The sequence below is a fragment of the Mugil cephalus genome, chromosome 20 (genome assembly GCF_022458985.1).
Source record: "Mugil cephalus isolate CIBA_MC_2020 chromosome 20, CIBA_Mcephalus_1.1, whole genome shotgun sequence".
In the NCBI taxonomy this organism is placed as follows: domain Eukaryota; kingdom Metazoa; phylum Chordata; class Actinopteri; order Mugiliformes; family Mugilidae; genus Mugil; species Mugil cephalus.
The window spans coordinates 6,979,286-7,003,981 of NC_061789.1; the positions used below are offsets into that span (position 1 = coordinate 6,979,286).

General features: G+C 39.3%; 3 protein-coding genes across 5 annotated transcripts; all 3 read right to left on the reverse strand.

The window, feature by feature from the left end:
- LOC124998393 (secretory phospholipase A2 receptor-like) lies at positions 1 to 6,030 on the reverse strand. 2 transcript variants are annotated; one of them, XR_007111053.1, is made up of 5 exons: positions 3,215 to 6,030; positions 2,503 to 2,816; positions 1,518 to 1,795; positions 650 to 1,432; positions 1 to 340 (listed from the first exon to the last, which is right to left on the reverse strand). XR_007111053.1 is itself a non-coding variant. In XM_047572759.1 (4 exons), the coding sequence occupies exons 2-4, from the start codon at positions 2,780 to 2,782 to the stop codon at positions 1,244 to 1,246; spliced, it is 747 nt and encodes a 248-aa protein (XP_047428715.1). In that variant the 5' UTR covers positions 2,783 to 2,816; positions 3,215 to 6,030; the 3' UTR covers positions 393 to 1,243. The 2 variants fall into 2 exon arrangements, 1 of the variants encoding a protein (XP_047428715.1); XM_047572759.1 differs by lacking the exon at positions 1 to 340 and having other exon boundaries at positions 393 to 1,432.
- Positions 6,031 to 6,168: 138 nt separating this feature from the next.
- Positions 6,169 to 8,093, reverse strand: LOC124998394 (cytochrome c oxidase assembly factor 3 homolog, mitochondrial). Its single transcript, XM_047572760.1, has 2 exons — positions 7,886 to 8,093; positions 6,169 to 6,394 (listed from the first exon to the last, which is right to left on the reverse strand). The coding sequence occupies exons 1-2, from the start codon at positions 8,052 to 8,054 to the stop codon at positions 6,288 to 6,290; spliced, it is 276 nt and encodes a 91-aa protein (XP_047428716.1). The 5' UTR covers positions 8,055 to 8,093; the 3' UTR covers positions 6,169 to 6,287.
- Positions 8,094 to 9,354: 1,261 nt separating this feature from the next.
- LOC124998390 (beta-1,4 N-acetylgalactosaminyltransferase 2-like) lies at positions 9,355 to 23,676 on the reverse strand. Of its 2 annotated transcripts, none has more exons than XM_047572755.1 (12): positions 23,359 to 23,676; positions 19,569 to 19,690; positions 17,690 to 17,833; positions 15,755 to 15,861; positions 15,564 to 15,601; positions 13,667 to 13,733; positions 13,102 to 13,215; positions 12,835 to 12,921; positions 11,547 to 11,728; positions 11,107 to 11,250; positions 10,555 to 10,783; positions 9,355 to 10,456 (listed from the first exon to the last, which is right to left on the reverse strand). In XM_047572755.1, the coding sequence occupies exons 2-12, from the start codon at positions 19,688 to 19,690 to the stop codon at positions 10,272 to 10,274; spliced, it is 1,419 nt and encodes a 472-aa protein (XP_047428711.1). In that variant the 5' UTR covers positions 23,359 to 23,676; the 3' UTR covers positions 9,355 to 10,271. The 2 variants fall into 2 exon arrangements, with proteins under 2 accessions (XP_047428711.1, XP_047428710.1); XM_047572754.1 differs by lacking the exon at positions 23,359 to 23,676 and adding an exon at positions 20,482 to 20,610.
- Positions 23,677 to 24,696: the final 1,020 nt, after the last annotated feature.

Here is a 24,696-nt window from a genome sequence, read left to right on the forward strand (position 1 = left end):
AATATACTTTCACATGCCACACCAGTCCTATAGTATATAGAGATATATTACTTTATGAGATGTAATAGTAGATACTTATTTACCATAAAATTGAAAGAGGAGCACAGATCCCTCAAATCTTAGATTCAAATGTATTTAGCTGCATGGATCTACTGGTTTAAAGCCTCTTCTGACAAAAGAAGTTTCTTCTCTCATTGCAGCGCCTTGTCCCAAAGGAAGGAAGTGGTCTTCCTCTCCAGGACACCACAGAAACGGTCAGCAACACAAAGGAACAACGACGAGAAGCAGGAGCACAAGAATGCACATCTTCCTTGTCATGTTTTCCACTGGATAATTTGCACTGGAAGAGAAAAAAGAAGAGACAGAAACCGTTGTAGTCATGAAGAGGGAGATGTTTTGCTGATTGTGGCTGTGGAACATTTCAATCACTAATATACTTTGAACAATTATGCGATCTAAAATTCAGCTTGCATTTATAGATTTAAGAGTTTCAGGTTTTACAGGCAATTACTTTAGATATTTCCAGAATATACTGTAGGTGAGTTCTAAGAATGGCTTGTAGAAATAAGTAATCTTTAGCAGAGCTCAACTCGTATGGGCTGAACAACACAATACAGCAGAACACAGTTTCTACAGAAACAGAACTCACCTTTTTGAGACAAGAGAAGAGGTGGTCAGCTTAGGAAGTCTTCTCCTCAGCCAAGTCTGTTAAATACTCATCACACATGCAAGAACTGCCTTTAGACCATAACTTCCAGTCACAAGATTATGCAAATCTTGTAGAATGACCTTGCCAGGGATACATGCACATTTGCTTTGCTTCTTCTGAATCATCTTTCCGGAGTGCCAACAAGTTGCAAAGCAGTGTCATGCAAATGTCAAGTAGACGTCATATTTTATTAGAAAAAAAAAAAAAAACGTTATACAACAACTGGGCTTGAAATGGATTTTGAATGCTTTAATGCTCCAGTGGAAGAAAAAGACCTCCACTGAAAACTTTTATAATATAATATGATAATGATATAGGTAAGGGAAGCAACATATCACTGGCTTAATCAGGGTTTTCATTATAATAGACGGGTAATTATACCAAACCATGTCTACATTTGGAGTATTATACAGAAGTCTACTTTCAGAATATAACAGTAAAAAGGAACTATTTTTCAAAATCGAAAGACAAAGACACCTTTAACTTCTACTAAAATAGTCAAGTAAATGTATTTAGCTGCATGTATCTACTGGTTTAAAGCCTCTTCTGACAAAAGAAGTTTCTTCTCTCGTTGCAGCTCCTTATCCCAAAGAATGAAGTGTTCTTCCTCTCCAGGACACCACAGAACCGGTCAGCCTCGCACCTTTGAATGTTGTCGTACATCACCTGTTCTCCGCTCACCCACAGCCACTCACCAGCCAGGAAACGCAGGCCCGTCCACACCTACAAACATTTACCAGAGAGAAACAAACCTTCATACCAACACAGAGGATGAGCTGCTCAAATGCAGTGTAGAAAACTGTCCAACCTCATCGGTGGTAGCTTCTCGGGCTTCACTTCTTGCAAAGATGTGGTCAAATTCAGAGGACAGTGTCACCAGGTCGTAGAGGTGGACCCTGTTGGTAGAGGTGTCCAATCCCCCGAGAGACCTGCAGTGGTCCAACGCCTCCTCCCACGTCTTATTCTCCTTCACCAGGACCAACGTCTCATCATAACAGATGAAATACTGTCCAGAACCACAGTCAACGTTCCACCATTCCGGTGAATAGGCCCACCTAATGCCACAGTGTTTGTCTGACTCTGGTTCTGCAAGAAGTAGAAAAAAACAAAACAAAAAAATACATTGGTAATTTTTCCTGTCAGTCTTTTTTTGTTTGTTTTTTTGATCAAGTGGGCGTCCTGTTGGTAGCTGGTGATACATAAGGCAAAGAGATACTTAAATGCTCTAGACCAGGGGTCTTCAATGTTTTTCAGGCCAAGGACCCCCAAACTGATGCAGAGATTAAGTAGGAACCCCCTACCTACTGTATGTGTTCTTTATTAAACTAGTGCCATTTATAAATATACATTATTATTATCATTTTGCATTCAATATTAAGCTATTCAAATAATACACAGGTTCAAATATTCTTTTTTTTTTTTTAGTTCAAACATGTGCAACAATAGGGTGTTTAAGGGGGAAAATTTTGGCGGTCTGGCCAGGTCTGTTGAAGACCCATGCTTTAGACATCAGCTTGTACTCGTTGTTCAACGGTATCACACATTAACCGCGCTGAATTTAAATTGCTGAAGTTGCAAATAAATTGTCAGCCACCCTGACGATACTTTACTACAGCTATGTAATATGGTAAATAAATAGTAGTCTATGTGCTAACTTTGACCTTCCATCAAAAAAAATTAGGTTCCACAAAGAGCTGAAGTCTTTGGTAACTGAATACATTCCACCTCAACCACAAATAATCAGACAACAATATGATGGAACTTCAGCTTAAAAACTCTTGTGTGTTGCTTACCACCATTGGCCCAGAAGGACAAGTTGACTCTCTCGTCTCCTCTGGACCACTTCCATGGACTACCATAGCCCTCTCTGTACAAACCAATCCATCCTCTGCGTCCGTTAAGCTGCCGATTCTCTTCTTCATTGGTGATTGTCACCAGGTCAGTGTGGTGCTTCCTGCAGAAGGTCTGTGCCCTGTTCCACGTCAGTTCATATTCACCGTATACTGTTATGTTCTTCAGTGCTTGCGCACAAAAAGGAAGATGGATGAGAAGCAGGAGCAAAAGAATGCACATCTTCCTCGTCGTGTTTTCTACTGGAAAATTTACACTGGAAAAAAACCAAAAAAGCAGACGACTGAAATTTTAATAGCAGTAATATGATAATACTACATTTTGCACAACACAGATTGTGTATTACAAATATGTCCAAAATGTAGGTGAGTTAAAATATATATATATAGCATGCAGGAGGCAAACGTTTTTATTGGGAGAGATTCTGATTACATAGTCCCAGTGTAATAAATCTTTAACTCTACTTTTCAAGCCGAGTTAAACTCATAGGACTCAAATTATATGATACACAATATAGCCTTTGATTTATCCATGTAACATGACAATATAATATACTGAGCCATGAGTGCAGCCTTGGTGGGTAACATCCTGGGCTCCTCATTCTTGGTTCTACTTAACATTCCAAACTTGTTTCTACCTTCTACTTGTACTCACCTTGTCTGATGTTTTTCAGGTAAGATTCCTTATACTTCAAGTCTGTGGCATAACAATCTCAGAAACACGGCGCACACAAAGCTTGAAAGGATCCTGAGGGCCAATCACAGCATTGCACAAAACCCCAACAGAAACAGTAGTCATAACATAGTCCTGTCGGTCACGTGATCTACGTCATAACAAGGTGTCTCTTGCTCATGCCTTCTTTAAGGTGATTTTCATTTTTCCAAAGCGGAAGCAAACCTTCAAACCTTTCAAACGCACTTTTGCATAAATTATGTGGCATATTTGTTTACATGTCCTTCGTTTTGCATTTGTACTGTGTGGTGTCTAATCACCAGTGGGTTTACTAGAGTCTCCGGAGGACCTGCGAGGCTAAAATGTTGCTCGCATGCTGCAGAGGTGATTGCAGAAAGAGACTGCAAGATCCTCTGCAAGGTTCTAGATGTGATGGCTGCAGATAAGAAAACCCACTGTTTGAGAGGTACTGAATACCTGGAGCAAAACTGACGCCATGACACACTTCATTGCTTCCTGCTATTTACATTTGCACAATGAGTAAAAAAAACACAGAATCAGTTTGTGTGTTGGCACATTAAACAGCAATCATTATTCTACCAGGGGCAAATGTTATAATAACAATGCTCCCCTCCATTTACATGATAACAATCACACAACGATAACAAAATTTCAAGTCTCCGTTTAACCAAAAACAAAAATTTACTAAACTCAAAGAATACTTAACGCTGGTATGCATACAAAATAAAAAATAGACAGGTAAGAAGCTGTAGAGCACAAGCAGGTCGTAGTGTAGAGTCAGAAAAATATAATAAACCGGTGAATGTATAGGCGAACATACCCGTGTATCGGCCTATACCGATACCAAAATGCAAATATCGGTCCGATATATGTCAGTATTTTTTATTTTTTTTTTGGTAAACCTGTTGATACAAGGAAGGATGACTTTCATGTTGTTTCAAAATCCCAATGCAAATCATCAGACAAGGCACAACTTGTGTATTTTTTGTGAGTCTTTGCTAACTGAAGAACAGTTCCTAACTGACAGTTTTGACATGTTTCCCTTTCAGAAATGCTCTCCTGCATTCATATTGTAACAAGCAGCAGAAGCAAGGTGCTTTTACCCAGAAAACTGCTGCTCCCTCGGATATTCTTTCCTCTGTAACCCTAGAGACAATTGTCCCTCTAGATCATCAGAATTCAGTCACATTGAAGAGTTCTCAGGCATGAACGTCCTTTTTAAGGTCATGCCACAGCATCTCAATAGGAGTCAGGTCAGGACTTTGACTAGGCCACTCCAAAGTCTTCATTTAGTTTTTCTTCAATCATTCAGAGGTGGACTTGCTGGTATGCTTTGGATCATTGTCCTGCCTCAGAACCCAAGTTCACTTTAGCTTGAGGTCACAAACCGATGGCTGGCCGTTCTCCTTCAGGGTTTTTCCCAAAAGACTTGGGGATCATCAAGATGTTTTCTGGCAAAACTGAGACGAGTCTGGCCATTTTAGCCTAGCCTCTTTCTTGTGGTCATGAACACTATCCTTAACTGAAGCAAGGCCTGCAGTTCTTTGGATGTTGTTGTGGGGTCTTTTGTGAACTTTTGGATGAGTTGTCTCTGTGCTTATTTTGGGGTAATTTTGGTCGGCCGGCCATTCCTGGTAAGGTTCACCAGTGTTCCATGTTTTCTCCATTTCCATTTTCACTCGAGCCCCAAATCTTTAGAAAATGCTTCATAACCTTTACCACACTGATAGGTCTCAATCACGTTCTTTCTCATTTCATCCTGAATTTCTTTGGATCTCAGCACGACTTTAACTGCTTGGTCTATCCCAGATGTCCGGCACATAGTAGCTTGTTTCTGGGGAGGTGGACGTCAGGCTACGCTGTTAGGGTCTGTATAGAAGCCTAGGCAGAGGCCTAAACCGCCTATTGGGTGTTGTATTTGTGGTCAAAGGTCAAAATTTAGCCCAGAGGTGTCAAACTCACTTTAGTTCAAGGGCCATATCCAAGTTCTCTCTTCGCAGATACATGACCTTACAGATGACGCTAAAAGGATATAGCACTGAGGGTCACCAAGGAAATAATAGTTCATTGTGAACCTGTGTCTGTACCAGATTTAATGGGACATCCCATCAATAATTGTTGATTTCACTCTGAATGGAGAGAGTGTAAATTGCTAGACAGTTAATCTAGCTGCTGGATTAAATATCTGAAAATCTTTATGAGATTTCCAATAAGAGGATATCAACTGGAAGCTTGGACTATGAAGACAGAATGTAGGACAAAATATAAAGAAGATTGTGGTGGTAGAGTAACACTAATAGGTGGAAAAGGGGGTCTCTTGGCTGAATCTCTTAAGATGCATTGGAGATAACGTGGGTGATAGTGAGCAGATAGCTTGTGCAATCGTCGGTGTATACTAAATTATTATTTCACATTATGTTTGGTATGAGAAACATATCTTATCATATATTCAAAGTAAGGATTTTGGGCCGGGCTCTTGTTTTGAATGTTATGCTCCCAAACACACCCATTCAAATCCAGCATGGCTCAGGGACAGTCAGTCACAAACAATTTGATAAACAGATGTGTCTTTACATAGAGTGACACTGTCTTGCCCTTTGACAGGACGGCTGTGTGACTTGTCCAATATCATCCTCTTTTGTATACTTTTCAATAACCATTTCTTCTTAGTGTGTTCTTTTGTCAGGGGGGAAACATCTTAGTGGGTGAATACTTTTTAAAAAGAGTGTATTTTGCTGCCAATGTGGCTATAATTATGGCTGAATTTTTACTGCTGCGCACTAAAACTATAAGACAGAGCAGGAAAAGGACTGGATGGAAGGAAGGATCATATTCACAAAATTATTGAAAGAAATGCTCAAATTATTTGGAAATTATTTGGAATTTTGAAAAGAGGCATCACTGTTCAGTCCATAACATGTTCAGTTAAGTTTTATGTATTTCCAAACAAAAAAGCAACAATGAAAAACCTGTTAACATCTTTAAATACATATGTATATGTTCTGTGATTCTATGAGTCCAGAGGAGTTTATGTTCAGGAGTTGGCACCAGTCCGTGGCCCTCGCATAATGTGGATCCTGGCTTCATCATCCAGTTCCTCCACGATTCTCTCCTGCTTGACAGACAGGATGGTGTAGCTAACTGGACAGCTACAGGTTAGGGAAAAGGAACACAATATAGCCGGCCGATCAGACATAACATTATGACCACCTTCCTAATATTGTGTAGGTCTCCCTTGTGTCTCCAAAACGGTTGGGACTCATCAGAGAATGGAAATGGGTCTTCTGAGGGTGTCATGTGGTGTCTGGTAACAGGATGCGGTTAGTGGGGGGCTTTGGGTCTTATGGGTTGAGGGGAGGGGCCTTAGTGGATTATCCCACAGATACTTGATCAGCTTTTAAACCGTTTTTGTGTGTGTCAGGTTGCATCCTGCTGGGGATGGCTGCCGCCATCAAAGAATGCCATTGCTATGGGGTGGGGGTGCAGACCCTTACACCGTAGCTGACATGCACCTCCCCAGAGCAGAATGCAAGAGCTGTGATTGGTCTGCTTGGTAGTACCGTGTTTCTGCTTAAGTGATTGTTTTGGATCAATAAAGATGGAACACACCGAGGAAAGGTTAACCAGGGAGGTTCAGAGATGCAAACATTTGTATTACTGGTCTTTGGAGAGATTTTGTGTGGTGTTTTTACAGAGTGAGCCAGACTGACGAGCACTCTGGTATAAATTTCTCTCACTAGTGTTGGCCACGCAAGTTACACAGGTTACATGGTTTATCAACGTACGGAGGGGCCTAGTTTGAGTGCACCCTAAAAAAATCCTTACATCCAGGTCCAAAACTTTTCCAGCAGAACATTTTTGTCACGAGATGGTCGATGTTATTTACTTGTGCTGTCAGTGGTTTTCATATTGTGGCTAATCGGCGTGTGTACTGTAAATGTAGACAAAGTGTAGTTGTCTTTTCAGTGTCTCATATTTGTATTTTTTAAATGTCGGTTATGTATTTTAAACTGTATAGAAAAGAGATTAGTAATATATGGGTAAATGAGGGGGAAGGCAGGCTCCAGCCAATCAGATAATAGTTGTAAATATAACTTTCTATTTGGTTTAAAGAAACTTGTCCTTTATCAGATTAATATACTAATAGGTTTTGTTCAAACACTTCACACACCAAAGAAAAGACACCAAAAATTGAGAGCCCTGTTTTAGCCCCTGAAATCTGCACAGACAGTTATATTGCAATTCACAATAATAAAGCCATTTTTAAAAGAAATTAAGTTTCTATTATCTACAAAGTTAACTGCCAAATGTATAAGTCCCTGGTTTGGGTGGATATGGCCATGCAACAGTCCAATATAATATATCATCACTATAATATTAATTAGCAATTAAGCCCAAATACTCTTCTGCGGAGTATCTGCGGTATCATACGCATACGGTACTGTCAGTTTGAAGGTCCACTTTATGAAAATTTGGACTTCCCTCTAAATTCTGACTTTATTTCGAGTTTTTCCTCGAAGCGCATGATGAAAAAAAAAATCCCAATACTCTTACGTACAAATGCAATTGCGCTTGTGTCATGTAAATTACTGTCAGTGACCCTCGTCCTCCTTCCTCCTCAGTAAAGGATACACATGCCGATCACAAATGCTCCGATAGCCAGGCCCGTCAGCCGGTTCCGGGTTCGGAGCCGCGCTGCGTTCTGCTTCCAGTGGTCCAGCTCCAGTCTCTGGCGCTGAAGCTGCTTCTGCGCCGCCGTCAGGGCAGGTTTAGCCTCTGCTTCTCCTCCGGTTTCCACCATGACTTCTTGTTATGAGATTACAAGTGGACCGGAAGTTCCGCGTCACGTGACCCGGAAAACCGGAGGCGAGTACACGCTTCCGCCATACAGTCAATGCGCCGCCTACTGTCTGAGGAGGTCTACAGATAGATAGATAGATAGATAGATAGATAGATAGATAGATAGATAGATAGATAGATAGATAGATAGATAGATAGATAGATAGATAGATGCCTTAATATAAAATTATAAATATAAATAGCCTTGGTGTATTAAAAAGGACCCCAGTCTGGCCTTAATATTAGTTAATGACACAGATGTTTCTGCTGAATAAAAATATGAATTTCAAAGTAAAGAACCTCTGCAAAAGGGAGGATGAAGTTTAATGTATTGTGTTGTAAGAATGAACCCAAGAGTTACCCAGAAAGAATTCACTGAATGATTTGGAAAGCAGAGGTGGAAAGTAAATAGACAGGATTGAAATGCATTGATGTCATAGATTAACAATGTTACATTTTTAAGCTTTATTGTATTATTATTACTATTATTATATTAAGCCGGTGTATATAATGTTTTTTTTGTGATATTCAGATTTGTTCAATAAAGTTAATGGGGAAAACACAACCATGTGAGAGAATCAAAGAAGAAATGTGTTGTTGTTTTTTAAGAAATTAAAACTTTATTGGTGCATTGTACAAACATGAAACACTTTGGAACAGCAACGTCAGAGTCACAAACTCCAGAAATAAAATTATGAATACATATTTTGCCACGACATTTAGTCACACACCCATTCACATCCTTTTATTTTAAACCCATATTTTATGTCCCACATGTTCGCTTATAAAAAATAAATCCCATCTCCATCACCAAAAACCTTCTTCTTTCTTTTTTTTCCACACAAACTTTATAAGTGCATTACATACACTTTAGAAAATTAAATAATTAACTAACCAAAGTGACAACCGTAAACAAAGGACATTACGTAAATAAAATGACATATTTCTTTGGATTATTTACCCACATTTCACACTTTTTTCCCCCCAAAATATTTATTAATAAGTCCAAGAATCAATGGAGGTGCCATTATCAAACATCACAGTATTAATCACAACAAAAGGATGGAATCGTGACATAAGGTATCTGTCAGTTAAGCAAACATTTGAACTAGACATGGCACTTAATTACCACAACCGAAGACAAACTTAAAAAGTAAACACGAAAATGCTTTGGGTTTGATCTCAAACCTCATACAACCTGAGAATTTTAACGTTGGCATTTGAAGAAAGAAAAAAAAAAACAACAACGACAAAAAAAAAAAAAAAAAAAAAAAAAAACGTTAGAGCAAACAAAGGAGGATTTGCTTAAGATCCCTGAGTGCTGAGTTGGGATTTTCCATGAACACTCTGGCAAAGCCTGTTTTCTTATGAAAGACTGAGCATCTGAAGACATTCTAGCTGAGGTTGCAATGTTAAAACCTGATATTTAGCCTTGCCAAGGTCAGGAACTTCAACAAGAAAATGTTATTCCTTCAAAAGGAACTTCATTTATGGAGGTAACAAATAAACCACGTGAGAAAGTGGCATCAGTGGTACTGGTATGGTTAGGCAAAAAAAGAAAAAAAATCCTTCGTATGTGCCTTAATATTATCTACCATTATTGATGCTCTTCCTCACATTTTCTAAGAAATTTCCAACAAAGTGCTCGCATAACATGTCTGGTTACAAATGAACTGTAACTGGACTAACACATTTACCAATCACATTAGGTTCCTATATTTTGATATTCTGAATACCTTGGTTCTCTTAAAGTTCACCGTCCAACCAGTTTGTCATTCATCAATTGCACAAATGATTTATTTGAAAGGTTTACAGGGATCCGCTTCACACCTGTATGTGAATCCAACAATCCCACTGACTCCAGTGGAATAATTTTAAATGCTAGGCCCATAATGTAGAATTGGCAATAACATGTTCACTCTACAAATTAAATTAGGTTATAACTGATTTTAATATAGATACATTTTGACTTTCCAATTTCGCCCTACAAGCACCAGGTGCTGTTTTCATCAAATCAAGCTACTGTTGTGGATCGTTAGCATTTTTGCTAACTATGTGGTGTTTAAAGGATATTTTCCTGGTTATTATTTCGTCATTCAGTGTCATATTGCATTCTTATCGCAGCATTGTATATTGCACAAGTGCCGTCTGTAAACCCAACCGATGACCCCAGCGTCTTCTACCCATACCTAATACACTTCAGGTGGTTTTTGAAGAAGTGAAGCTGCAGTTTGAACTCACTGTCACTATGTGCAGGGTTTCTGAAATGGCTGTAGTCGGCGCTGGCTGATCTGGGCTGATGGCCAATGGACACGTGGCCACATGAGGCAACCATCAAGGAACCCAGGCCATCCATAAAGAACTCTGGAGTCAGAGGCAGACATTTTACTTACTGGCTATGGAAAACCGAAAAGGCTTTGGACTTACTCAGAAATTGAAACGCTGTCGAGGTCTGGACCTACCTGAGTGCGCTACACGCTTGAGCTTAGGGTCAAATCCAACCCTCTGTACGGCATCTGTACGAGCCAGGAAGAAGTTGACTACCCCACTGGCCAGAGAACATTGTGGGTAATCAGGGAGAGAATGGAACTTCCCATTAGACTTCCTGTCCAGGCAGCCACCATCTGTTTCTGTTCCTTCGTTATAGTCAAGAGAAAAGTAAAACATGTTCCCTTCCACTGAAGCACCAACCTGATCAGATCGGAGACAACAGGGAACCAGTTATGATGAGGTTTACGCTCCTTTGTGCATTGTGTGCATTGTGTGCATTGTGTCCAATACATGTTGAGGAAGCATCAAACAGAAACAATTTCTTTCTCTCATGGTTTGTACGTGAGAAACAGTAGTCCTGATTTATCAACCAAAGTAAGGAAATAATATTGCAAAACAGGAACACAGCAGAACTTAGACTGAAATGAACTTCCACATCTGATTATAGAACTAGAACGAGTGTAACCAGGAGTGATTTATGTTACATAACAAAAAAATAAAAAACAAATAGAAATAATCCTTACTACGTCGAGTTCAGGAACTGCCTCCATCACCTCCACAAGTTTCTCTATCTTTGTGTTCTCTGTAAACACAAAGTCATCATCCACCCACAGAAAGTATTTGGTGGTAACCTGGGACACAGCCAGATTCCTGCCAGCAAACCAGCCCTGACGGAGGAAACATGGTTACAGTGACGGGTGACATGCAGGTCACTGACCGAGAAATAACTTTTCTATGTCTTCAGCTGAAATCATAGATCATCTGCAAATAAATTGGTTGATTATTATATCTATTCGTAAGTATATTACTTTATCAAATATCATTTTGGTTAATTGTTAATTTCAAAATGTAAACTAAGTCTGAATTCTGAAGGGTACCCCCAATACCAGATAACTCAGTACAAATTTGAAAAGTCCAATGTTTAAGTATGCGTTAACATAAATTACAGGGTCTGTGTATGTACCTGGGCTGGAGGCATGATGTAATGCAGGACGTTTTCTCCAGTAATGGGCTCTGGTTTTAGGCTGTCATCTGCAATAATGACTTTTATGTTGCTATAGAAATCCCGGATGCTTTTTAACAGCACCTTCAGTTGTGGATAACGCAGGAAAGTCTTGGTGGCGATGGTAACATGAGAGTTGATGTCTGACAAAAAAAAAAAAAAAGAAAGAAAAAAAAGCCAATGATAAGTCAGAATAAGAGTCAACAAAAGCTGCACAGTGAGTGAAATGCATGGCAACACATGAGTGACAAATGTGAGTCTGAACAAATGTGAAAAGTCTGAACACCACCACGTTTATGCCAAAAATAGTTTGTTGCATAATTTCCTTGAGTGTCTTTGTTAACCACTTTGCACACTTTTTGGTATTCTCTTCACAAGCTACATGGGGTTGTTGCCTGAGGTATTTCTAACAAACTTGAAAGAGTTAGAGTTATACTTTACTCTGCGGTCCAACTCATGCATCATCAGGCCAGGTTCTGGGTGAGGCTTTACTTCATATTTTTTGGTGCTCTTTTGTGTCATTACGCTGTGGTATTCTAGCAAAACGTGCATAAATTTTGTGCAGTTTAACTGCTCTATAGTTGACCTACGTACTTTGTATTGGTTGGAGGACAATCACGGCAATTACAGTTGCCGTAAAGCTATGCCACCCACATGAACTCTGAATCACTTTTATGGGCTCTAAACTGAATCACTATTAAACATTTATTTTTGAGGCTGGACGGTTTCATGAATTGTGCTATGTTTGATGAGGCCTTGTGAGAAGCAGATTTTTATAGCGCTGGATGGTTTTTGCCACTGAACTTGAAAATTTCCAGATGGACTGACTTTTAGGTCTTGAAACAATGATTGACTGTCATTTCTTTTTACTTATCTGAGTGATACTCTCCATAATACCGATTGCAACAGCAACTAAATAGGACTGTTTGCTGTATACCGATGTGGCCATGGCGCAACAGCACTAATGACGTCAAACATAGTAAAGAGACAAGACATTTCACCACTTAACTCTAACCCTAAGCCCTTACCCTAACCCTAACCCTAAGCCCTAACCCTAATAATGAAAACCCTTCCATGAAACACACGTTCATTGAATATTTTCATATGTGCTACTTTAGATTTGAATGTTTTCAGTGTTGTTCCACACTGAAGATAGTTAAACAAATGTTGATGAAAAGCTTGGTTAAAAAGAGAGTTTGTGTCTGGATTTAAAAGCAGAAAAAGACTATTTGCAAATTATAATTGTTACCTTTTCCCATGTCGTAGAGGACTGGGAGCTGAGGCTGTTTAATGGCAATAGGAAACACAGCATGGTGGTCTTCAAACTTGAAGGAAGCTACAGAAACGACGGAAAAGTATGATTTACATACAGGAATAATATAATATGTCTACATTTCTGTATTCTTTCAGTAAAAAAACACTAAAATGCACTGATTCCTTTTGATTATGTTTACTTCATCAAGAGACATATGATGATTATGATGTCGACATTACTTGTCATTTCTTACACACATACCAAGGTCTGCGGTATTCACGTGATAGACAGTACTAGTGTAGGTCACTTTGGCCAGAAGCTTGTTGAGGACGTCGAGGTTGCTAGACTCAATAGTCAGCCCCGTCTTACCAACCTCTGTCATGTACAAACACAAAAAAATTTCACAACGGTCAAACATAAAATCTTTGTATAATGTTTAGACACAGCATAATTAATTCATACATTCATCTTGGCTGAAATATCAGCCCTGATGCAAAGTAAATGGAAATGATCAAAATAAGCCTGGTTTGCATGTCTTCCACTGACGTAACCTGTAAGGTAAATTTGTATGCCATATGAAAATAAATTGAAACGTCTGGCTTTTTCAGAAAGAGCGCAGACAGACAGTAGCAACGCATAGATCCCCAAACTGCAGTAAATAGGCTAAAATCAAACCAAACCAAACCATTTGTATGGCTCAGTTTGCAGTGATAGTCATTATAGTTCATTAGTGTAATTTTCTTAACAGAATCAGACTATGACACATTTACTAAACAACTATAGCAAGCACAAGAGAAGCAACTATCAGAGGCGCAACAAATAAAACCTTTGACGGTCGCCTCTTCTCCGGGGATCTCCGTGCTCAGGGTGCCTTTGGACACATCCAAGAACACCTAGGAGAGAAAAGGGGTCGGAAAAGCTTGACAGAGCCCTGTGTGAATTTTAGATACAAGCATATGATACGAGAAAGCAATGAGGTGCATAGTCTGAAGTCCTGTGGTAACAAGTGGATGACTGGCAAGAATGTCCAGAACACCTCATTAAAACAACAAGTTCAAAATATTACTATATCACAGAGGTAGGGGGGAAGGAGAGAAAACAGATGGTGGTTGCATAGATATTAATAAAATATTAGATCACATCATTAAGGGTGTTGTGTGACATTTACAAGCCTATACCAAACCACTTGTTAGGCAAACTGGTACATATGATACACCTGTCCCTTTCCTTGCTTCTCAAGCATCCTGAGTATGCAGGGTAAGAGTAGTCTTAAGGTCAACATTTCTGGGCCTCAGAAATATTCCTTCACTGAATGGTGACCATGACTGCCCCATTTGCAGGCACCCAGTGTCTTTTCTTGACTTGACTTATTCCTGACTGCTGAATTGTCACACAGCTGTTGTATCAAAAGGGAATCAAAAGGGACCGTTTCTTTATCGCCATATCTCCATGAGAGACGTAACTCTACACTCGCGTAAGTCTTTTGTCCCTGGGAAAATAGCTGATGCGGTATCTAGGCAAATGGGCAAAGCTGCCCCCGCACACCAAACACACAAAGGATCAGAGAAAGTAAAGACAGAACCTGTGGTCTGCATCAGAAAGAGCAGTAAAGTTTGGGATCCCTGATAAAAAGCCTGTTCACAACAGCAAGCAGAATAATGCAATTCACATTTTAACTTTAATATTTACTCGAACTTTGGACTTTGCTGCCTTTTCCGTGACATCCATCAATCAACTCCATTCTTGTTGAATGATTCTGTAGAGTTGTCAGCAAATATGTTGGCATGTGCCAGGGATTTTTGTAAATCTTTAGCTGACAGTCTAGGATTCTTCGTCACCTCATTGACCATTCCACACCCAGGGAGAGTGCTGAACCTTCTACATTTGCAGACGATCTGTCTTAGCATGGATACAAGGCTTTTAGAGATACTTTTATAATTCTTTCCAGCTTCATGCAAGTCAACAATTCTTGACTGTAGGTCTTCTGAGAGCTCTTTTGTGGATAAGCATGGTTCACATCAGGCAATGCTTCTTGGGAACAGCAAAATCAAAACTGGTATGTGTTTTTTGCAGGGCAGGGCAGCTTAAACCAACACCTCCAATCTTATCACATTGACCGGACTCAAGTTTGCCTGAGAAGTCATTAGCCTTAAGGGTCCACATACTTTTACCGCCCTGCAGTGTCAATGTTTAAAGGTTTAAGCAGACTTTGTTTGTCAATTGTATGACTTGGATTAAGATCAGAACACACACACCTGAACGCAACGAAGTGCAATTAAGTTTAGGCTGAGACTGTAACTAAGATGGTTACTGAACAATGATAGAGACTCATGTCAAATGGGTGTCCATTGTCAAAACAATGAAAGAGAGAGATGATTCATAGAAATGCTCAGAAAAGGCACTCCAATCTGAAAGCTCTCTGATTGGAGAGTCAGCTGGGCCAACGTTGACTAAATTCTTTATCAAAAAGGAAAGCTTAATCTTAAAAGCCCTCACTGGTTCCACAGTTGAATGCTTTGTCTCCCCTACTACCTTTGGAAACTAGAGATATTAAAAACAAGGTACTATGAGGTTATTAAGGGTCTTTTACGTAAGCAGAAGAACAGATTACATTACAGATACATTCTATTCAGCAGCCATCTTGTTTTAACCCACCAAACCTGACTGCTTTTACAGGCAAATATGAGAGACAATGACTTGCCAACTTGCCAGTTCTCACCAACCTTGTAGTTGCTTCTTTTCCCCGCATGCAGCTCTAAACCTGTAATTAAAATGATTCAACACTGTTCTTTTACAGAAAGAAACATATGTTGAAATACTGGCTATTGCACAACATAAATTCCACAAATGAGTTACCCAATGAACCCAACCTGCCCTGGTATCTGATCCATGGGCTTTAGTAAAATGAGCATACCTGGTATAAGGGTTGGGGTCAAAGGCCGTACTGTGTACCCCTGGACAGGGTACTGCAGGGGAGAGTTGGGCAAAGCAAACAGCAGCCTGGATAATACAGATGATGTCCTGTGGAGGAGATTTTATTAAGAAAACAAGGAAGCAAAGCTACACATTTGGAGATCAAAGTGTGAGGTGCTGCAGAGATTTTAGTTGCTAAATGAATAGTGAGTACTCTAAAGTTAAAGCATTAGCATTAATTAGCCCCATTAAAGCACTGAAATCAATTAAACTGGTAAAAGTAAAATGAAAAAATGAAAAAACAAAAATGTTTTCAGTTTTGTTTTAAAATTCATTCTGTTGAGTATATTTCATATATACAGTATATATTAGGGTTGGCCAACATTTAAAAGTTTTAATTGCAATTAATCGCATGATTTCCATGTGATTAATCGCAATTAATCACATTGCTATACGTAAAAAATCTAATAATGATTTCAAAAGTAGCGTATAGCGCACTTTTATTTTACAATTACTGCCATATGAACAAAAGTGCTACAACATTTGTTTTGCAAAGACTTTTACCATCATTTTGTTTATATAGTAGCAGCTAAATAAAATATTTAGTGCAAATCTCAACTTAAACAATATTTAAACGAAGCTAGTGTTAAAAAATAGACTTTTTGTTTTCCCTCTGAACGTACATTTACTACTGTAAAAATAAATTTAGTCTTTGTGTGTCCCTAACAGGATTCTACACTGCTTTGCCAGAAGACTTATACTTTATATTTACACCTGAATATATAATAATTTGATAATTTAGTAAATGCAGTGGGCGGTATACTGGAAATTACAGGTGTCAACTTGTGATAAGATCACACTTGTCAACACCAGGTATGAATGTTTTCATAGACGGCCATAAAGAAAACTGTAGTGAGACTATGTTATTGTCACAGCGCTTTATGTTTTATTAAAGACCAACTGAATTATTTAACAGCTAGATTCACCAGTATTTTCACTGTTATTAGAATATCACCAGGATACTACAGAGTTAGCGTCTTTACAGTTTTTCTCAATTGTTTACACACAAATACTGGTAATTGAGACACAATGACTGCATTGTGTAACTTGTACCCGATCTCCTCAGACCCATTCTGCTAAAACTACAAGCACAATTCCTGTTTTACACTCAAATTGCTGTTGCTTGTTGAAGTCCCAGGCCAGCGCGGAGGGAACATCACAATTAGTGTAGCGATTACCCACCACGGCATCAGCCATCACCGTGCTACCCTTGGCCCCTACATCACTGCCCATCTGATCACATTCCTGGACACCATACACAACACACTCTTCACCAGATCAGATAGATGGCCCAGAGCAGCTCAGGTACGTTGTCATTTGGGACAACTTAAGTTTCCTTTGGTTACTCTGGTTCATAACTGGTTCACTGCCCAATCACGCTTTTTAGTTTAGTTTATCTCCCTCCATATTCTCCATTCCTCAAATTATTCCTATTGAGGAATGTTCTTCATCTGCCTGGAGATAGAACTTGTATGACCGAAATGCACAAATGCATCTTCCATAGCTTGGAGAGCATGTGGAGATATAGCAGTTGATGCTTTTTACACCCTAACAAAAAAAAAAAAAATATGATGAATGTAGAGGAAGTGTTTTACTGTACACTGACAACATCCGTGTTGAACTGGTTCTTATAAATGTCTATTTATATGGTTTGTTTGTGTCATTTGAATACAAAATACCATTTTGAGAGAAAATAACAGTGTTTTGAATGTAAAGTTTCATTTTGCAGGAGAATTGAGGGGTTTTGCCCATTGTGTGTGTGTGTTTCTTGATTTGTGTGTAGAGTTGTGAGAGTACGAGGCATGCTCTCAGAAAATGTGTGGAAACAGTCAAGAAAAATTGTAATTACAACCTCCCCTCTGGATGCATCTAATACCTGGCTTTGTGCTGCTTTAACTCCTTAGCCCGACGTTGCATCAGCTCCTCATACTCCTCCTTGGGGATGTGGTCTTTGAGTAACACTGAGCCCCCAGGACAGGTACATTCACTAGGTGGAGGAGGGCCAATGGAGAACGATAACCTGGAAGGGAAGAGTCATTTTATTCTCTGTCATATTCTGCAACAGTTGTAACTTTTTATGAACACTGTGTCAGTTAGAGGTCAAACCAAACAATCGTTTTTAGACGCCTTATCGCTAAGGAGACTTTTGCCAGGAAGCTCTATCCAACAAATTAGGCAATTGCCTCACCTCCTGATACACTCACACGGTTAAATTCCCTGCCTTAACTCAACATACTGACCACACAAGGTAGAGGCAGTGCAACTTACTGGTATGGGTTACAGCCAAAAAAGATAGGTAGTGAGGGTGGAGCCAAACCCGAATACGGTACACCTGAGGAGCGACAAGTCTCGACTCTGTAACTGAGAAGGCTCTGACTCATTTCTGAGTCATCATCGCAGTGAATGCGATCAGAGAGTGTGCCCCTTTAAGTCGGCCTAAATCAGCCGTATTAGCTGCATTTAATGGTAAACATCAACCAGTATTATACACCCACAATTATTATAATTATTATAATGACTAATTAAAGAATTGTTATTTTTACAACCTAAATAAGAAGTGTATCTCACAGAAGATAAACTAGCAGAGTTCAAAACTGGAGGACACATTTATTTCAGTATTGACGCTGAACAGGTTAGTGTAAAGCAATACAGAAACAAAAAGAGGACAAAGAAAGTCCACGTTGTTAATATACACTCACTGGCCACTTTATTAGGTACACCTTGCTAGTAAAAGGTTGGACCCCCTTTTACCTTCAGAACTGCCTTAATTCTTTGTGGCATACCTTCAACAAGGTGTTGGAAACATTCCTCAGAGATTTTGATCCATATTAACGTGATAGCAACACACAGTTGCTGCAGATTTGTCGGCTGCACATCTATGATGCAAATCTCCCGGTTTATCACATTCCAAAGGTTCCTCTATTCGATTAAGATCTGGTGACCGTTGAGGCCGTTGGAGTACAGTGAACTCATTGTCATGTTCCAGAAACTAGTTTGAGATGATATGAGCTTTGTGACATGGTGCATTATCCTGCTGGAAGTAGCCATCAGAAGAAGGGTCCACTGTGGTCATAAAGGGATGGACATGGTCAGCAACAATACTCAGGTAGACTGTGGCATTTAAACGATGCTCAGTTTGTCGCAGCTGTAGCCCATCTTCTTCATGGTTGGACATGATGTGCGTTCAGAAATGGTATTCTGCATTCCTTGGTTGTAACAAGTGTTTATTTGAGTTACTGTTGCTTTTCTATCATCTCCAACCAGTCTGCCCATTCTCCTCTGACCTCTCACATCAACAAGGCATTTTTGTCCACACAACTGCAACTCACTGGATATTTTCTATTTTTGGACCATTCTCTGTAAACCCTAGAGGTGGTTGTGAGTTAAAATCCCAGTAGATCAGCAGTTTCTGAAATACTCAGACCAATTCTGGCACCAACAACCATACCATGTTCAAAGTCACCTAAATCCCCTTTCCTCCCCATTCTGATGCTCGGTTTTAACTTCAGCAAGTTGTCTTGATCACCTCTACATGAATAAATGCATTGAATTGCAGCCATGTGATTGACTGATTAGCTATTTGTATTATCAAGCAATTGAACAGGTGTACCTGATAAAGTGGCAACTGAGTGTATATGAATGGGCATGTTGACTAAATTATAACCAGCACAAAAACAACCTCTCATTTATAAAAATTCCAATTAACTGCATGTGCCATTCTGTCGTTGGTTTCATACATGTACGACATACTTCACCTTTTTGACGGGGGGCGAACATCAGTGGGTAGCTCTCCGGCAGAGTTAGAATACATTAAACAGAGCATCAGAAAGGTGGCAACAAAAATGACCAACACCAGCAATGATCTCTTCCCAAACATCTGCAGAGATACACAAAACACACACATTATTACTAAGAGAATGTATATATATAAAATAACAAGGACCAAGTGATCCTTGCATATAATTTTCATTTTAGGTTACCAGGCTACCACATTTCATACATAAAATATTTACTGTACTCCTGTGATGTTCCCCATTGCAGAGGGGAGGAGGAACAGAGGTGGGTGTTGATTAACACCTCACACCTCACCTCGCAACCTAACATATAGCATAGAAACTCAAAAAACTCATTGGACCAGCTACAGAGTTGACAACATAAAGCAAAGATCCTATTTCAAGTGAAATATGTACTTAATAATAACCTGTCTGGGACACACCTGTCTTCAAAGTGGCTCGGGTTACACATGACTTCATTGTTAGGCATTTGGGGTATGGCAAAAGAAGAGTTTCACAAATTTGTTGTTTCTGTGGGTTTTCTTAAGCATGTGGATATTTCTCAAGTGTAACTCTTGTAATACCAACTATTAGAAGAAACAATAAGATAAGACTACTACTTCCTGGACGCGCTGTATTTTTCATTACGGTTTCAATAGAAAATATACTACCAAAAACAATAGGATCAACTCTAGGCTAGTCATTGAGAGAAAGATTTCTTAAAATTAAATAAATAAATAATAAAATTACAGCCTCTTAGGAATATATTAATATAATATCAGCCAACCTTTTTTGTTGGCTCAGAAACGGAAACTACTTAAAACACAGAGACTGGGATTTTGACTATGAAACAAAACAAATGCTTTAGTTTAAATTTAATAGGGACAATTCTTACCGTTTGCTTGTTTCCGTCCTACAGTGTTGCAATCATGTACTCTTAAAACAAATACATTCCTCCTCTGTTTTGCTTATCTGTCACAAGGAAGTCAACAGAACAGTCCCAGGTGTGGTAATTTATAACCTGCATCACTGGGGAGGGGCAGAGAGAGCACTACGAACACAGTCGACAGTGAATTTAAAATTAAAGGAACAAAACACAGAGGCTTTATTTGCCACATGAATGAAACAGCTGCTTTATTCACTGTCAGTCAAATGGCAAACTATCATATATTTGTCCTTTTACATCGTATAGGTCCTGAAACTATCATATAATACGTTGATTAAAAGAAGAAGATTAAACTTTGAGATTAGTGTACAAAAAAATAATAATAATAATTTAGAACAAGTGTACAGCCATAGGGTTCAATCAAATATTCTATAGGAGACTTCAACTGCAATTCTTCAAAAAAAAGTACCGCTAAAGTACGCTACTTTTTTTCCCACGCATTGAACCATGCGGCTTATGCAAAGATGTGGCTTTTCTGTGAATCATCATTTTCGGGCAGCTTAACCCCAGGATGACAGCGACACGGAGAGCAACACTGACTTAGACACAGAAAAGGTATGTGACGAAGCTTTTCTGAGGCTCTTCAACTCCTACACTGAAGGAGACGACTTCAGTGGTTTCAGTGCGCAGGAGGAGGATGATTAAACCAATCAATAACTTTTCTGTTTTGTTTGATCAGCAATTTTTACTTTTATGTTACAGGCACCGTTTGGAAACTGATCAGTTCAGTTATGTTCAGTTAAACTTATCAGTTCAGTAGATATCGGCGGCTTATACCCCGGTGCGGATTATATATGTACATTTCCATGGAATAATTTGCCATTTGCAAATGGCAAATTATTTATAGAGGATTTTGACGGTGCGTCATAAATCCGATAGTCGCCATGTTGGAGGTACTCGGCCAGGTAAACAAAGCAGACTGAAGCAGACCTTGGAAAATGGTGAATTTTTGCCGTGTTTTTGGTTGTACCAATTGGGCAGGCCAGGAAAAACATGCTGAATTTTATAGACTACCAAAAGCTGTTACAAATCAGGAAGAACAAATTATCAGAGGGAAGGAGGTGCTTGTGGTGAGCGAAGCTAAACCAATATCTGGATGATTCATATCAAGCTACATGTTTCTTCGGGTGATCTTTGCTGACCTGTCATTCTAACAGATTTCACCCAGTTCGGGTGACTTTTTACCTGGAATACAATGAAAAATACAGCAGATTTTAGCTCAACGTTTTAAGAACGTTGTTGCTACTGTAACAGGCGATCATTACACTAGAAAATTAGTTAAGAGCCACTGCCATCAACATTTCAATTACCTGACAACAAATGTGCCAAAATTCAGATGTTGTCTAGACTTTTGTAGATCCTGGTTTAGCTTCGCTATCCACAAGAGTCACTTTTACTCTGATTTTGGCATTGTTCTCTCTGATTTGTAACAACTATTGGCAGTCTATAAAATTCCAAATGTTTTTCGCGATCCTCCTGATTGGTACAGCCAAAAAGTCACTGACAATAACTCACTATTTTCCATGATTTACTTCAGTCCGTGTACTTTATTTACGTTGTCGAGTGCCTCCAACATGGCGACTTCCGGATTTATGACGCGCCGTTAAAAACCCTCTATTCACAGAGACCATGGGATGTCATTGCGTTTAAACGCCGTCATCTTTGTGTATGAAACGGCCACAGCGCCTCAAAGCCAAGATTGATTAACAATTAACTTAGACCTGTCGTTAAAAAATTAGCCTTAATTTTAGAGAAAGGCTATATTATTTTTATTATTAAAAACCAGAATACAGAAGAAAATATCTAACTGACTAAAAGTGCAACTGTGAACAAAATTGTACATAACGGTGCTAAGTGAAGTGGTGTGGTCGTCCCTTCTAAAGATTAGCAACGTTAAGGGCTAACAAACAAAACAAGTTAAGCATCCGTACTTTTGAAGGCCTGTATCAGAAATTACCCCCTACATCTGTGTTTTATGTGGTTCATTCGCCCTCTGCTACTTTGATTTGTAAGTTATAATGGATAATAAAATATATATTTTGATGCTGTTTATGAATTATAGCACACCTTTCATAACCTCTTTGGCACCCATGAATAGGTTAACCGCTTTGGTTTTGCTGGTACGGTCCCATTGAGATTAAACTGCGCTGTATGTGGCCCCTGAGGTAAGGATCAGTGTTTACATGGCAAATTTTAATTCTGGAAATCTGATGATTTTGGAAATAACAAGTACATCGTCAGATTGACTTGGTAAATTCCCTGCTTTGGCAAGTTTTCAAGCCAACTGACAGAAACTGATGGAGGTATTCTTCTATCTTGTTTTCAAATGTTTGCACAAGGATGATGCCAAAACGTCATTCATCTTTAGAGCTCGGCGCCAAGAAAATCTCAGAGAAGTACTTGCCAAAACACTGTCTGCACAGTTCAGTCACAGAACCACGACTAAAAATCAAATCATATGAAGTGGCATTTTACTGCAGTGAGTACTTTTAACACGCTAATTAACTTTTCCTGTCTTTTACTTAAGTTAAAAGACATAAATACTTTCTTCACGCATAAATTAAACCCCTCTTTGTCTGATTTTAATTTAATTTATCAACAGCTATGTGTGTACAGGTGCATATCAACATTAATACGTCATGTATTTCTCTTTCTTATTTTTCTTATTATTATTTTTCTGTTGCATCAGGCAACATGTTTTCGGTGAGGGCAGAACCTCTCTGGGGACTCGGCAGGGGCTTGTGGTATATCTCCTTTGGGGAATGAGTCAGTGGCTGGAATAAGCCTGAACGTAAGAAGCCAGATAATACACAATAAAGCACCTACCGGCAGACGAGGCAGATAGATGCTCCTCGGACTTGGGGTCAACGGTTGGGTGTAGATTCTACAGGATGTCAAGACTGGGAGGACAGACTTACGCTATGAACAGGGATGCAAGAGCAGTGGAAAGTGTCTTCAAAAGTGTTAGCTGGCTCGGGAGCAGGTCTGGACACTTTGTTAATCCACCGTAGCTGAGACCTGGGTGTGTCATTCCCCCACCTTTGTAAGACATGGGAACAGGAGGCGGATAAGTGTCCTCCTGAGACTGAGATGCTAGTCAACCGTCACTCGAAAGCTTGGTTGAAGTGGATTCGTGTTGTCACAAATAACAATGGTTGAACTCCCTTGTTAAGACACATTGTTAAACTTCTGGGTAAAGTCTATCAGCCTACACTGTAGATAAATCTATTTTCAGAAAATATTGCTCAAGCTAGATTCACCCCAAAAAAGCAACCACCCAAATTAGTAAGCACCCAAACAGCAAAAAAAAAAAAAAAAAAAAAAAGCTTATTAAGAGTTGAAATACAGAGGCAATCAACAAGCTACAGCGAGCAAGCAAAAGACAAAAGACCAGGAACATGCGAGAAATCTGCTGCCAAGCTTGAGCACTGAGAGAAAGAAAGTTATCACAAATGAGCAACATTGGTGGACCTTAAACAAAAGCAGGATGTAAATTAAGATAGCAGGAATTTCATGAGGGCTTGTTTGTTTCAACTGAGACTCCAGTCTTCCCCGGAAGTGTCATTAGTCCTTAAATTAAATTCATTATAGATGTAAACTTAAGATCATTGTTTCATGTTATGGCCTTGATGTTCTGGCTTTTGGTCTTTGTGCCCTCAAAAAATTAACAACACAAAAGGCTAAGTGGCCTTGCCCCTACATTGACTAAATTCCAGGCCTGAGGCACTGAGAGAAGAGAATAATAAAGACCTCAAATAAATAATAAATGTACACACAGTATTTGGATACCAAAGGTCACGGCAGCCTCAATGGAATTCCTTGTATGAGTCCTGTGTACATGTAAACATGGAAAACGTTAAGCTGTTTTGATTTGAAACAAGACATATAGCCTTCACACTGGGAAGTTTAAACAAAAACAAAACACGACCAAATGAGATGGCTGAACCTCGAATGACTGACGGGAACACCTCCTCCTCCTCCACACTAGGTGGCGATATGTGCCTTTTCAGTGGGTTAATACGGCCCCCTTTCTGGTTGACTTATTACATTTGTGGACAAGTGGCTAGCTAGTTGGTAGCTAGTTAGAAAATGGAAGCAGTAGTCCCAAATACAGTAAGTGGGTGCCTGCTATATGGACACTTTTGGCTTTGTGTTACCATTTAA

Coding starts and splice junctions, on each gene's coding strand:
- LOC124998393 (XM_047572759.1), bottom strand. CDS start 2,782: ATGTGCATTCTTTTGCTCCTGCTTCTCATCCATCTTCCTTTTTGTGCG. Junction 1,796..2,502: donor GTCCTTCTGGGCCAATGGTG/GTAAGCAACACA, acceptor TACTTCTTGCAG/AACCAGAGTCAGACAAACAC. Junction 1,433..1,517: donor GAGAAGCTACCACCGATGAG/GTTGGACAGTTT, acceptor AAATGTTTGTAG/GTGTGGACGGGCCTGCGTTT.
- LOC124998394 (XM_047572760.1), bottom strand. CDS start 8,054: ATGGTGGAAACCGGAGGAGAAGCAGAGGCTAAACCTGCCCTGACGGCG. Junction 6,395..7,885: donor AGCATTTGTGATCGGCATGT/GTATCCTTTACT, acceptor GTAGCTGTCCAG/TTAGCTACACCATCCTGTCT.
- LOC124998390 (XM_047572755.1), bottom strand. CDS start 19,690: ATGTTTGGGAAGAGATCATTGCTGGTGTTGGTCATTTTTGTTGCCACC. Junction 15,862..17,689: donor TTAAAGCAGCACAAAGCCAG/GTATTAGATGCA, acceptor TCTCCTCCACAG/GACATCATCTGTATTATCCA. Junction 12,922..13,101: donor CGTGAATACCGCAGACCTTG/GTATGTGTGTAA, acceptor TCGTTTCTGTAG/CTTCCTTCAAGTTTGAAGAC.